The 13510-nt window shown below is 40.1% G+C and overlaps 1 protein-coding gene and 1 long non-coding RNA gene across 9 annotated transcripts in view; one reads left to right on the top strand and one right to left on the bottom strand.

Moving 5' to 3' along the window:
- The window catches only part of LOC136445450 (uncharacterized), a 138720-nt gene that overhangs the window by 14463 nt on the left and 110747 nt on the right, over positions 1-13510 (bottom strand). For all 8 annotated transcript variants that reach the window (XM_066443480.1, XM_066443487.1, XM_066443479.1 and 5 more), the window contains 3 exons: positions 10893-11081; positions 9575-9775; positions 6699-6796 (listed from right to left, as the gene is read on the bottom strand). In XM_066443480.1, coding sequence (XP_066299577.1) covers positions 6699-6796; positions 9575-9775; positions 10893-11081 — 488 coding nt within the window. The remainder of the gene's footprint in view (positions 1-6698; positions 6797-9574; positions 9776-10892; positions 11082-13510) is intronic.
- LOC136444897 (uncharacterized) lies at positions 11262-13316 on the top strand. The gene is made up of 2 exons (XR_010757351.1): positions 11262-11491; positions 12107-13316. It is a non-coding gene; the product is annotated as an uncharacterized lncRNA (long non-coding RNA).

Below are 13510 nucleotides of genomic sequence, written 5' to 3'. Positions count from 1 at the left end.
GTTCTAATTTCTAAAACCCCGATCGTGTTTTAGATAAACATAGTCATTTGCTAAGCAAAATTCATTTCTCTGCTAATAATGTTGCGAATCAATGTTAAGGTTCGCCAAGGTATTGATTCTTGAATCCCTCCGCAGAAAGATGGGATCGTGCAAAGATAAGAATCAGGTTGATACGTCGAAAAAGGTGCTGGGTGACGTGATTAAGTGTGACCAATGCAAAGGTCTCACCTATCTGTGCACACAGGTCTTCGGACTAATCCGTCTCCAGATTGGACCAGGTTACAAGGGAATTAATCTTAGAGAGTAGTAATTGTTTTTCATCACCAAGGGGATCTGCAGAGGTTGCTGAGTAGTAAGTTATAAACTACCATAGACTCATTTGATCTAATTGACATATGGTCCCTACTACCGAGGTTGTTGGAAACTCTATATTAGTCCTAGTTTTAATATCAAACTTTTTCTTCATAGCCTTCTTGTAACGTTGAATCTAGAAATAGGAATATCTGTAATTTTAGGACAAAATATCTGTAGATAGGAATATGATATGCATTTGGATTGCACAGCAAATACCCCAAATATGATGTTAATGTTGCTTTACGTTGAGCCAACAACTTATTTCTAAGCAAAGGCATATACTTAAGTATGCAACTTTTAAGAATACATATTCTATCAGCATGTAATCTAAGGACGTCTTATCTGTTTGAAAACCTCCCGGGTGGCATACAAATTATAGTATACTGGAAGGCACGTATTTTCTGTACCTTAATTGTAAAATGTTGTAATTTGATATCTTGAAATGTCCTGGAAATAAACTAGTAAATCCTACTCTTTTCATCACTAGATTACTATAAATGACCAGGTTTGAAACTTTGGGGCTTTGTCAAATTGTAACAGATTCTGTGACTTATTTGACCGTATTAACCTTTGCCAACTAAATGGGGAGCAAGGAATACGGTTATACTGATAAGATACGACAGGCCTTGAAGCAGCAAATCCTTAGTGGTCCATGAATCTACAGTATCTGTGTCGAAGGGTCTTTGATTTGCAAGTATTGCTGGTGGCTGTGATAATGTGATAGAGTAGACGTGGTGGGACATTCTAAAGCTTTCTGCAATCTTTTACTTGGACGTAGAAGATTAGAAACTTTTGCCATCGTCAAGCGTTTTCTATTTTTACCGTTCTAACCACATGACTGACCTGATGTTCATCCTCTAGTTTAAGTTCACGCCTTACTTTTTTTCATTCCAAGAAGCTATTCACTTGACACAAAATTCTTATCCCTTCATCTTTCTCAAGAAGCAGTAAAGTGACCACGTGCCATTTCTTTTGTAGATCTGCAGATGCCTCGTATGCCGTGACGGCAATGGGTATTTGAAGCTGTTCTTATAGAGAAATACCCACTCCTTTGCACATTCAGCATTTCAAATGCTGGACGGCCCATGTTCAAGTTTCTGAAGTGTAATATACAACCACTTGACTAACAGTATTGATGGACCAGCAAAAGTTGCTTTAGCTTGGATGATGCAACGGATTTAAGTGAAGGAGACAGTAAATTGTTGGCTATGGATGGCTGTATTTCTTTCAACACACACGCTTATCATCTGCCGCAACTGTTAATTATATCACATTAAATTTTCTTTTAAACCATCATATGAATTTGCTAACATAAGCCTGCCAATGGCAGTTGCAAATCAGAATCTAGAATGTTCTGGTCTTCTGCCTTTACGCAGGAAATCTTTGTATAGCATGTCCAGCATATCCGTGTAGTGCGTATGGAGAAACGTCTACCTCTATGGACATGCTAAATTCAGCTCCTTTGTATGGTATAACTGTATCGCCATGGCGAGATGAGATTAAAAGCTCTTCTGTGTGTCATATTATTAAGCTGAGATACAAGCAAAGAGTAAAATTATTTTTGCCGGCAGGCTAAACGTCTACCTCTATGGACATGCTTAATTTAGCCCCTTTGCATGGCATTACTGTATCACCCTGGCGAGATGAGATTAAAAGTTCGTCTGTGTTGGTAGAATTTATTCGTTGAATTGACTTGTGCTGTTCTGTCCAAATAACAAGATACGTCCAATATCTTCAGGATTTGAAAATTCCCCGTACAATCTTGCCGTATGACACTGACAAGATGCAAAAGAAGATTTTCCCTCTAGTTTTAATTATCATCTAGAGAAGGACTTGGGTTACACATCACCTCTTTGATCCTTGGCAGACCGATAGGGCGATTGCTAATTTTAGCACCTAGTTTCCATTTGAGGCGTATATCAGGCTTTTGAAAACGGCTTTTTTAGAATTTACAGATTCTATGTCACCGTCATTGCATGTGTCAGTATACAATCCCTTCACTGTTATCAAAGCTAGCAAAGTAGATAAGTTCATCCCAGCTTAGCTAGGTATAATCCATGGGCCGGCCGTACTAATGCCGCGAGACCTTTATGTCATGGCTCGTTCATCAATGGAGATAAAACTTTGAATCTTCTTCTCGTGTTTCAGTTAGGCTTAAAAGAATGTCTGTCATCTAGAGTTTCATTCGACGCAAGCTTATCTAGTTTACACAGCGTTGGATCTTATGACAATTTTTGTTAAGAAGGACCGTGGTGTAGGTGATTTTAGTTCTTGTTTAAGGTCTTGCCGGGACAGGATAGAATGAAGTTGTCCAAATTCGCATCGCTTGAAACTTCTTCGTAACTCAGGGAATATAATTCCGGGAAATATTACAAACACTGAATCCAATTTGAAGATAATAGCTGTAATAATTAGCCGCTGTATGTAGGACTACGAAACCAAATACTAGTACTGTAAATGTATTTAAGTTCGCGTGGTTTTATTTCGCGCTTAGGGGGTAATGGAGTGTTCGCGATGGTATTAAGTTTGTGGCAGCGCTATATTCACCTACGGCTACAGTATTGGACAAAAATGTTTGCGGTGGTTTTAAGTTCGCGGTGAAATGGTCGCCGCGAAAATCGCGAACATAAAACAACCGTGAACATTTCTGCATTTAAAGTATCTCTCAACACTTCAAGTAAACCAGAAAACAGCAAGGTAACGAAAGTTCCTGTCCTTTTCCTGATTCAATCTCATAAATCGTACAGTATGCAGAGGTGCATCTCATCATTTTGCCGGTTCTTCGGATTCAACTAAACAGATATATTGCTGTAACGGGCAGCGTAGATTCGGGTAAGCATGAAAAATCAATATTGATAGTATGTGATGCTCTTATCTATTGTTAGGCGTTAAAACTACAAGTGACAATCAATCACGTCTGACAGAGATGTCCGATACGATTCATCCTCACATGGCTCTCCATAGCCATGTATGAAAGGGGGACTCATATATAAGCTATTCGTAACACAACAAACTCTGATAATGTTGAATGCATATACATAATATATATGCATATATTTGCCTTCGTTTGGTTGACTAGGAAATTGCTTTCGATTTGTAAAGCTCGACAAATATATAAACTATATAAAACATCAGGCGTGGACGATCTGAATCATGCTTAATCATTATTAATGTATGGGACCTTGCACTGCAATGAAGGGGAGGACCACACAAGCCTCACTTGATTTTATTTCTTCGCCAATGCTAACACACAGAGAAAGGCATTGGAATTTCGATGCCTCTTGTTACATGAAATGGGATAGCTCATATCTTTGTCAAGTATTTAGATTTGTTTGTTAATTTTTCTTTGTCATAATCCTAATCATTTTAAAAACATGTTGGTGGCCCTCCCCTTCCCGTCTTCTCTTTATCAGTCCCAGACATCTCCATCCCATTATGGGTCATTCGTCGGGACGGCTGACCAGTTCTCCATGGGCTATACCACATTACTGTCAGGGAAGGAGCGTCGTTCTGTTGTGCTGCAGTACCTGGACAAAACTGCTAGGAAGCCCCAAATCAGCATATTAACTTAGGACCTCACCGTCTATCCACATAGTAAAATCCATACAAAATCCACCACAAGGGTTCTAAGTTATAGTTGGGAACACAACAGTACCCACGTCAGAGGTAAACCTCCCTCCTGACATCTTTCTTGTAGATCCGGCAAAGATTTCTGTTCGGCTAGAGCAAGGAAAATTTATCATTTTTTCCCCTCTAAACATGTTCAGCATGGGGAGAAAGTGCTAAAATGGGAAAATATATCGCAATACAGCCTTGATTGAACTTGTAGAAGTGGGATAGCCATGACTATAGTTGTAGAAGTGAAACTAGATATAAAAGTTGTAAAAGTGACATCAATGTGGTAGCCATGAGTGTAGTTGCCAATTTGGTAACTGATACCAGTCTATTACACTAGTGTCACTTTGACTACAGGAACAAAAGAGTTGTTGGCTGTGATGCCATGTTTTTCCGCTTCAATTCTTGTTACAACGTTTGTAGTGTCTGTTTTGAATTTTTTTACCCACCAGATTTTTCTTCGCGCTCTCGCATTAAATCTGGAGTCTGCAGAGGATGTCATCCTCTAAATTTACTTGCTGTGGCCTTATCCCCGATCCTAACACACACGTCCATTCTAAATTGTATACCCGCTTGGGGAATCATAAACCACTGGTGATTCTCTTACAAAGGCCAAATTAGTAAGAATGGGCTTTTACGCGCTGACCTGCGGGTCAGAGGGTCATGATCTTATTAGCTGCCGACACAGAAGGCTGCACTTCCTTGAACTACATCAAGATATCCAACTAATCTAAAAATCAGTTAATTAATGCCGGAGGCACCGCGTATTCATTGAGAGACGTGTGTTCTGCTTCCTAAAGGTGCAACACTGTTTCTCATATCCTGGTTCAACTTTTTATGCCCTGTAAAAATGACAATCAATAATAATACCATATTTGACAGATGGCATCGACAGTTTTTGTTTTCAATAACGTAAAGGATGACAAATAAACAGAGAGCATGCATGTGTAAATCGAAATCCATTTTATGACACTGCTGTTTCGATGTAATAATTATTCTCTATCATCGACTTCATCTATACTGATCTTCGTATGTACAGTACCAAAACGAAAAATTTGACAAATGTATTCATATGAATAGTGCCTATCTTAAATTTAGGATTGTTTCCTCAAATTTCAATTTCCATACTACCCAACAGTTTACATACCTTCAATTATCCCCCACATATCTATCTGTTTATTGTTTTCAATTTTCTTACATTTCAAGATTCCTGTCATGTAGCTTATTTGAGATAATTTTTTGATGTTATGCTTTGCATATCCGCACACTTTTTTTATTATTATCAGTATTTGTAATATTTGTTTTTGTACGTTTTGTAATGTATTCTGTCGATGGCGACACAAATAAGCTGTAGGCTTGAGTCTGTCGTCATCATGTCATGTATTTAAATGTTGCAATAAAAACAAAATTATCCCCCGTGCCCAAATACCTTACAACGTAAGATTCTTCAGATTTAAAACGACGTAATACCCTTGTTGGGCCCACAGAGAAGAGATGGAATTAGGCGTAGTGGTCAGACCTAAGCTTTTCAAATGGAAATATCAAAAGGTGACGAGGTCAGCCCCACCGTTGTACACTGTAGGCTCCCTCGAGGACATTGCTTCTTCTTATAACTAGCCGCATACACGGTGGTTTTATGTGAAAATTACATTACAATAAAACGCTTTGAGAATGGGAGGAAAGTTTATAGTCGATTTATGACCATATAAGACAGAATATAACATTTTAATTCACGTAAGGTGGTTATTTGTATGCTCATAATTTCTGCATAAATGCAAATTGTGCTAATTTTGTTTTACTGACAGGGTTAATGCTCTTTCTGATACAAAAAATAGATGGTAGTAACGTTGTAATCCGAGGCCGCAATGGTCTGGAAGCTATTTGAGTTGTGTTTTGCAGTATTTTTGATTCGCATACTTGCTCTAGGGAAAATAGTTTACCAAAACATGAATGTGACAATGTCATCATGATCAATTGTAGAGAAAGTTGATCCCACATTCTTATTGTTACACGCCCCTGAAGCAAAGTGATTTTGCAAGTGTGTAAAGAGGAAAGTGAAGAAAGTGAGAAGATATAAACATGGCATTTCACAACATATCTTTCAAATAATCAGAACATCGCACTAATACAAGTAACACAGGTAAGTTGGAGTAGTGTTCCTATAGGTTAGCAGCTCCGGCAGGTGCGTCTGGTGCTGTGTGCTCCTCTGTGATTGGTTTGTAGAGAAATGACTGACAGTTAGGATTGGTGTAGTGCTTCCCTGTGGTTGGTTTGTAGAGAAATGATTGACAGTTAGGATAGACGACGCGGGGATCTACAAGCACGGGGGTTGTGGGTCCTTCCGTTAGAACCGGCGCTAAGCAGGATCGAATATTCGAGAATTGAATATTCGATAATTTATTATTACGTTTTACTCTCTATAAATCAATATGAATATATCAATTTTAGGTACAATTTTGGTGCATATCATGGAAAGGCAATGCACCATTTCGAATAATGTAACCGTACATTAGCCAATGGCGCACTTTGGCGAAGGCTGCCTCTTCCCACTTAGCACTGGCTCCGGTAGGGGGCGCCACTGATCGGTCCTACCTGGTAAGTTGGCGGAAGCTGCGGCTGAAGCGGCCCTACATGCTGAGCGAGTGCAGAGAGTTGGACAGGGCTGAGCTGGATGAAAGGCTGGATGAAGATGGAAGGTGTGAGGAGTGGAGGTGCACATGCTGAGTTACCTGCTCGGCACAGCAGCCCTCCTCGCCGCACCCGTATTCCGGTAAGTTGGACGTGGAAGCACACGTACAAACTCTCATCTCGTCTTCTGTTAATTCGCCTGTACGGAAAAACGTATCAGCATAAACATGGTTCATGGACGACACCTAGTGATCTGTGTTGGAACTGCAGTGGTGCCTGCTGAAGGGCACGCTAAAACATACATCGTGTTGTACACCAACCAAAATACAATTAAATGCGTTATAATGATTTATACTGAAATTATATGTATCTGGCTTTTGACTTGAATATGAAACCGCTTGTAATTGCACATATCACATCAAACATGATTCATGTACGACACCTGGTGATCTGTGTTAGGACTGCAGTGGAGCCAGGTAAAGGGCACGCAATACATACGTCCAGTTGTTCATGCACTAGCAAAACTACAATGAAATGCTTTCTAATGAGATATAAAGAATAAGACCAAATACAATTTTTCTAGCTTTCGACTTGAATGTGAAACCATCCGGAATAAAACGCATCATATCAACATGGTTCATGGACGACATCTGGTGATCTGTGTTGGAACTGCATTGGTGTCAGTTGAAGGGCGTGCAAAAACGAGTTGTACACCAGTGAAATGTATTGTACTGACATATTATGAATTAGAGCGGAATACAATGTATCTGGCTTTTTACTCGGATATAAAATAGTACATTTCCATTTCCAGACACAAGTGGTGGCCGGGCGTCATCTGGCGATATCTTTCGGAACTGCAGGAATGTCGGACGAGAAGCGCAGATACACTACCCCATGTCGTCTTCTATCACCTTAGGCTTTTTTCACAATGTTAGTTATAATTGACCGTTTTTGTTCATCAGTGATACCCCTATTCATACATATTATGAAATATCTCAGGTTAAGATATTCAGATAAACACGACAACAATAGAGTCTATCTCGATTCTCGTGTTATTCTAGGACAAACCGCAGACTCAAACCATATGTGCTTTGCTAGGCATTTGAGGGCTTTTCTTGTTGTCGAAAGGCCATGGGAAAAAAACGATATATTTTGTAATCGCGATTTGTCAAACCGAGATCAAACTTTTTCTCCTGACCGGTAAAATACAGACTTACCTTGTGGTTTATTTGTGTGTGTCCGCAATGTGAGGTGACATGGAAGGTATGAAATGCTAAGTATGTGTACACATTCGCAGAGGCGACTATTTGGGATCCATCTACATATATCTTTTGAGCACTCTTGTTACCTTTGCCAATAATGCTATGTTTTCGGTAGCGTTTGTATGTGTGTGGGTTTTTATGCAATTATATATTGGTATGTAAGTGTGCGGATGAACCACATAACTCGAGAAGGCCTGGATGGATTGTCTTGATATTTGGAATGTGTGTAGGCCTTGATAAGACCTGGTGACTAGATTTGGGCTCCTAGCGATTTGTATTGATGTTCTAGTTTGCAGATCTTTACACGTTGCTTAAATAGTGGTCACTCTTAAGATGTTACGATACATGAAAAAAACACATAAATTTTAGAGCATTACGTTTTGCTAATACAAAATCATAGAATTGCTTATATATAAACAAACTCAATGTCAATATGTAATATATCATTTGTGTAGACGAATGGGAATAGGGCACGACAATAAACAAAACGTTTTATTCAGCCGACAACATATCTAGATAAATAAATGTTAGCAAGTTATGATTTATGTTTACACTCATTTGAATAACTAATATCCTGTTATCTACTTTTCCCTTGAAGGGTAATTTTTCAGGTCATCAGACATCATCACGGCACAGGTTTTGAGATGAGCATCTTATCTAACGGAAATGAAATGTTTTTATGAATCTATCAATAAACTCCAAAGTCCCTTTCCCTAGGTGCTACCTTAATTACACTTCCCCCAATTAAAATGTCCTTTTAATTAAACTTCAACCTCAGCTGGCTTTATCTCTTTCTAAATGTCCGACTTGTATCACCCGGGGTGCCGTAAAACACGTTTATCATGTAACGGAACGGACCTTAATCAAAGTTTTGATCCCATATAGTCAGCCATGCGACGGCCGTTAAAATTGTTCGTTTTTGCTTTGGGCATGATGCCCGTGTAAGTCTCACTATGAGGTCATTAAAGTTTGTCAGTAAAAGATATACGAGTCCATCTGTATTACTGTAAAAAAAAGAACGAATGCGCTGTTCATCATTTTATATGGATCGACCACGGCCTTGGCACCTTTGAAGAATATAGAAGGTCATGTTTTTATTCATTGTATATACTTATATGACTTGTGCCATGCAGTGCTTTTGGTGAGCGTAAAAACTCAGATTCGACAAAAATAGTTAGTGGCTCGAAGTCATTGAATGTCGCCATATTCTTGGTGACGTCATCAAGAGATTTAGGGTACATTGTTTCGTTATCAATCATGTATAATTTCACAAGGTCGGTAAGTCACTGGATAACAAAGTCGTTTGTAGACAACCAAGTGTTTTATTCAGCGCCGCATGGACTACCTATGTATGTATCTGCGTAAATACTACTTTGCGTCTGGGACCGCATCCGTTAGCAGCGACACCTTGCTGCAGTGCAACTTGAACCAGTGAGTATTGCCTTGAGGAAAGTGACACACGGTCACCGAAACGGCGGCTTGAATGAAACACTTGGTTGTGTACAAAGATCGATCGACATCTGTTTCTTTATCGGATGTGTGACTGTTAAATGTGCGTATTTTCACACTTACCCATCGGTATGAGTGTTTGAGGCCCTTAGACCCCCCATTCTTCTTAGGCGGCGACTACGCCGCGACCGTCCTGTGACCTTAAAATTATTGTGGAATGGTGGCCTTAAATGTGGAATTGTGGTCTAAAATAACAGTGTTCTTACCGACATCTTCCACCGAGATGACCTCTACGTAGTTGGAAGGGAAGACTCCCAGACTGCCCTGACACCGGCCGTACCACCAGCCCGACTCATCCCTGTTCAACACCTCAATGACGTCATACACCTGTAGCCTCAGTTCGCCCTCCTCCTGTGGAGAGTAGTCGTACAGCGCACGCGCGAACCTCTTGTCTCGCACCTTCCTTCCTGTAACAGAGTTAGCACTTCCGGTAAGAGAAGTAGCTCCTGGACACCTGAAAACACCAGTGGATGGTTTTTGGGACTATTTTTGTTGCTTTTTTTTGCAGACATTACCAGATCTATGTTTGAGTCTCAATTGGGCCTGTTTCTGTCGTGTCCCGGCTCCGAAGCCCAAAATTAGTCAAATGAGTGAAATTGAAATAGCAAGGCAACCGCAAACTGTTTCATGGGGCCAGGTAGGGGTCACGTCCCAAAGTGAAAAAAGCACCCCGTCAACGTCCCGGCGGGGCCCTTTGTTGGATCCGTTGGCATGAATGGTGGCCGCCATCTTGAATTGTGACGTCACAGGGTCGCCATACCATTTTATTGGGAGGGGTGTTCTGGGGGTCGCTAGCGTTCTCTCTTTTTTTAAACAAATCGGCACACAACTATCACACATTCAACTCAAATAAAAAATAAATTAAAAATACCAATCCATATTCATAAAAAGACCCCGTAATCGCTAAACTAACATTATTATGATAGCAAACCTGAAGTATATGGAGCACAAATACTTTACTCTAGTTCCAAATAAGACCTAAGCATAACCCGGTATTTGTCACCTTTTCGTACAGTGCACAGAACTAGAATAAGTACAGTGGTCACGAGCATGGCAGAAGAGTGGGCTATCTATAGTGAGAGATAACACAGTGGAAGACGGTAAGGCCTAAGAAAAGAAATGCTGTGTTTCCAGTTTAGGTACAAAAATCGGGTCGGTAGGTAGGGATTCTCACTTTTCTTTCATCCTTTTTTTAGATATCGGCCGAATTTATTCAGCAAATACAGTTTAGCATTTCCAAAACTTGAATGCATCAGGATGCTGCTTTTTTCAACATCATATTGTATTTTCGATCATCTGTTAACAGAGTGTGAAATACTCTGCAAGAACAAGTCTCCAAAAAAATATTGTTTGAGTCTGCTTTAAATTGTCATCACCCAGATGTCAGATTTTATGTACCAAGCAAGCGGACGACAGAAAGAAGGCTGCGGTCGGAAGGGTTTTGCTAGGGTCTATCGGGTAACCGGAAACAAAGCATTTTGTTTCCTAGGCCTAACGTTAAGTGCATGTTAAAAAATGACTCACTTTTCCTGTTATCGAACTGTATGATCTCGACGATGTGTGCGGGGATTAGGCCCAGCCGCCCGTCCAGGTAGCCGAAGTACCAGCCGCTATTTTCCGTGCTCAGCAACTGCACGACGTCGTTCGTCTTCAGCTTCAGTTCGTTGTCGTCTTGAGGATTGTAGTTGCCTTTGGCGCGAGCAAACCTTCGACCTGACGGAAAGAAAGTAAAAAGAGAAAGTTATATCGATCCACTTTAGCTCACTGAAAAGCTATTCTTCAACTGGTCTTGATAGACGCTATGTACAGGTTTTACAGGTTCATTGTGCCAGGGAAATTCCCCTAGCTCTATTGGACAAGCACAATGAACAATGGACCACAGCTTAACGTCCCACTATGAAAAGTTACGTGTGCACAAGGTTTTCCGCCATCTTGCTCATTAGTGTACCACGTGACTGGGCTGACTCTGTCCCAGGGCACCCCAGACTTATAGTACTTCCAGATGCGCAAAAGACCTTGGGAACGAGGCATAGCTTTCACGCCTGCGCACTGGTGCCATTTGCAAAGAGGACTGTCCAAGCTTGCAGATCGTGAAAACCGCTTCTTTTTACGGCGAATTTTCGGTGAGTTATGACTTTTTGAAATTATGACTTGGTCTCAGGGGGATGAGTGAAGACCTTAATGATGTCCTGGAGTAATTAGGCTGTAGTTTTCTAAATTATTTTTTCTGGAATTAGCCTATTTTTTTGGTGTGTCCTGAGATATTTTGGAACCATTTTACAATGATGTCATTCAACGACGCGGTCGTATTTTTAACGACACGAAGGATATGCATGGGTATGTCGACACGAAATGTATGCATTGGTCTCGTTCCCTTAGATTCTATTGTATGGATTAATACAGATTGAGTATAGACACAAAATATTAGGATGTTCTAGACTTGAAAAATAGCTCTCGCTCGAGCAGATTGAGTGTGTACAGGCTAAAAGAAATAGATAATATCATTATATGCAAAAGCTAGCAGCACCAGCCCCCATCCCCACAGGTCAGTACTGGTCTCCTTGGAGTCCAGACATTGTAATTGTGTTTGAAAGAGCCTATAAGTAATTTAGCCTACTAGTATACTATCATTATAATCATTTTCAGAAACAAAGTAGATTGTATCAGTATGTATGTATTATATATGTCAGATAGTGTCAATATTGATAATATCAACATGTTGTTCATATGCACTGCAGGTGTCACAGATGGAGGAGCACAGAGAATACCTAGTGACTGTCTACAGAGTGTGCAGTAACAAGATAAAAGGATGGTATGGCATATTAATGCCAGAACATGTGCAGCAGAAAATAGAATGTGACTCAGATTAAAACTATCTGTTTATGCTTTAATTGTTGTTCAATTGAATGTTCAAAATGTTAATAAAACTTCACTGTACATGTTGAATACCAGAAAGTCTCTGTCATGTAGATATATATAACTTTCTATGGTCACATATATACAGAACTTATATCCTGTACAAGTTGCCTGCCTGGTTTGACTGTACCTAGATATAGTTGAGTATAAAAATTGCAAATGCTCTCTCTGTAACCTCAAATATGAACCGTGCACATAGATAGACATCTCCTTTTCCAAATGAATTTTGTGAAAGAGAGGCATTAAAAAAGGTTAAGAAACTCCTCAACTGAGGTGAGGCATAGCTCAACAATTTTGGACTGAAGTCAATACATACATGTACACATGCAATGTAAAACAAACAAAACATTTGTAACAAGATCAAAATATGGCACATCATTTAGCAGTTTAGTAAAGATCGATACAACAGTGCTTCGAATCAGGACTATGGTACTACCATTCAGTCTCTGGCATTTATAGGTTCCCGGGTGAAGGTTCCAAGGTAAGGTAGCTGTTATCTTTTTGTTATACTAATTATTTATGATCTCTGCATGACAATCAAATCATTTAGTAGTTCATGATGGTAGAGGATAGATTAAGTTACCCTACAGCTTTTTGGTGTCATTATTTCCATAGGACTATATCATTGATGGGCATTGAATACACATTGAAGACCTCTTAAAAACAGATTTATTTGTAGTCAGGTCATAAAAATGATGGCATATCTACTCAATGAACAGTTAATGTCTGCTTTCAAATGAACAGAAGATTATCACCTTAGTCGGGTCATTTGAACATCATTCCTTTCCGACGTCAAGTGTTAGTGTTTACATAGCACCATTGCCGAAGACAAAACACAGACATCGCTTAACACTAGAAGCAGGGTCAAGAAGCTAGAAGGGGAAAACTGTCACGCATTAAAGTGTGCTCTGTACCTAGAGCACTGTCTTGGCAATTTTTACGGCTGCTCCGAGAGCTTTCAGGGATAAGGGACTTGAAAATCGGACCCGACGATATGTTTCGGCAACTAAAATTCCCCTGCAATGAGTCGTATGTTTTGATCTCGTGTTCATATTCTCGCGTGAGTGTGCGTGGATATCGAGAAATTCCCGTGAGTCATTGCGCGAAGCGCTGAAATTCAAGATGGCGACCAGGCACCGCTGGGAATAGCGTAAGTATCATAGTGCGTCCCGTCCTAAAGCCGGCGTCACAATTCATGCGAGCATCGGCCGATTTTGTAGATCGCC

Source organism: Branchiostoma lanceolatum, chromosome 11, assembly GCF_035083965.1.
Source record: "Branchiostoma lanceolatum isolate klBraLanc5 chromosome 11, klBraLanc5.hap2, whole genome shotgun sequence".
Taxonomy (NCBI): Eukaryota; Metazoa; Chordata; class Leptocardii; order Amphioxiformes; family Branchiostomatidae; genus Branchiostoma; species Branchiostoma lanceolatum.
Note: the sequence above shows the minus strand (reverse complement) of the source record. Positions and strands in the feature narration are given on the sequence as shown.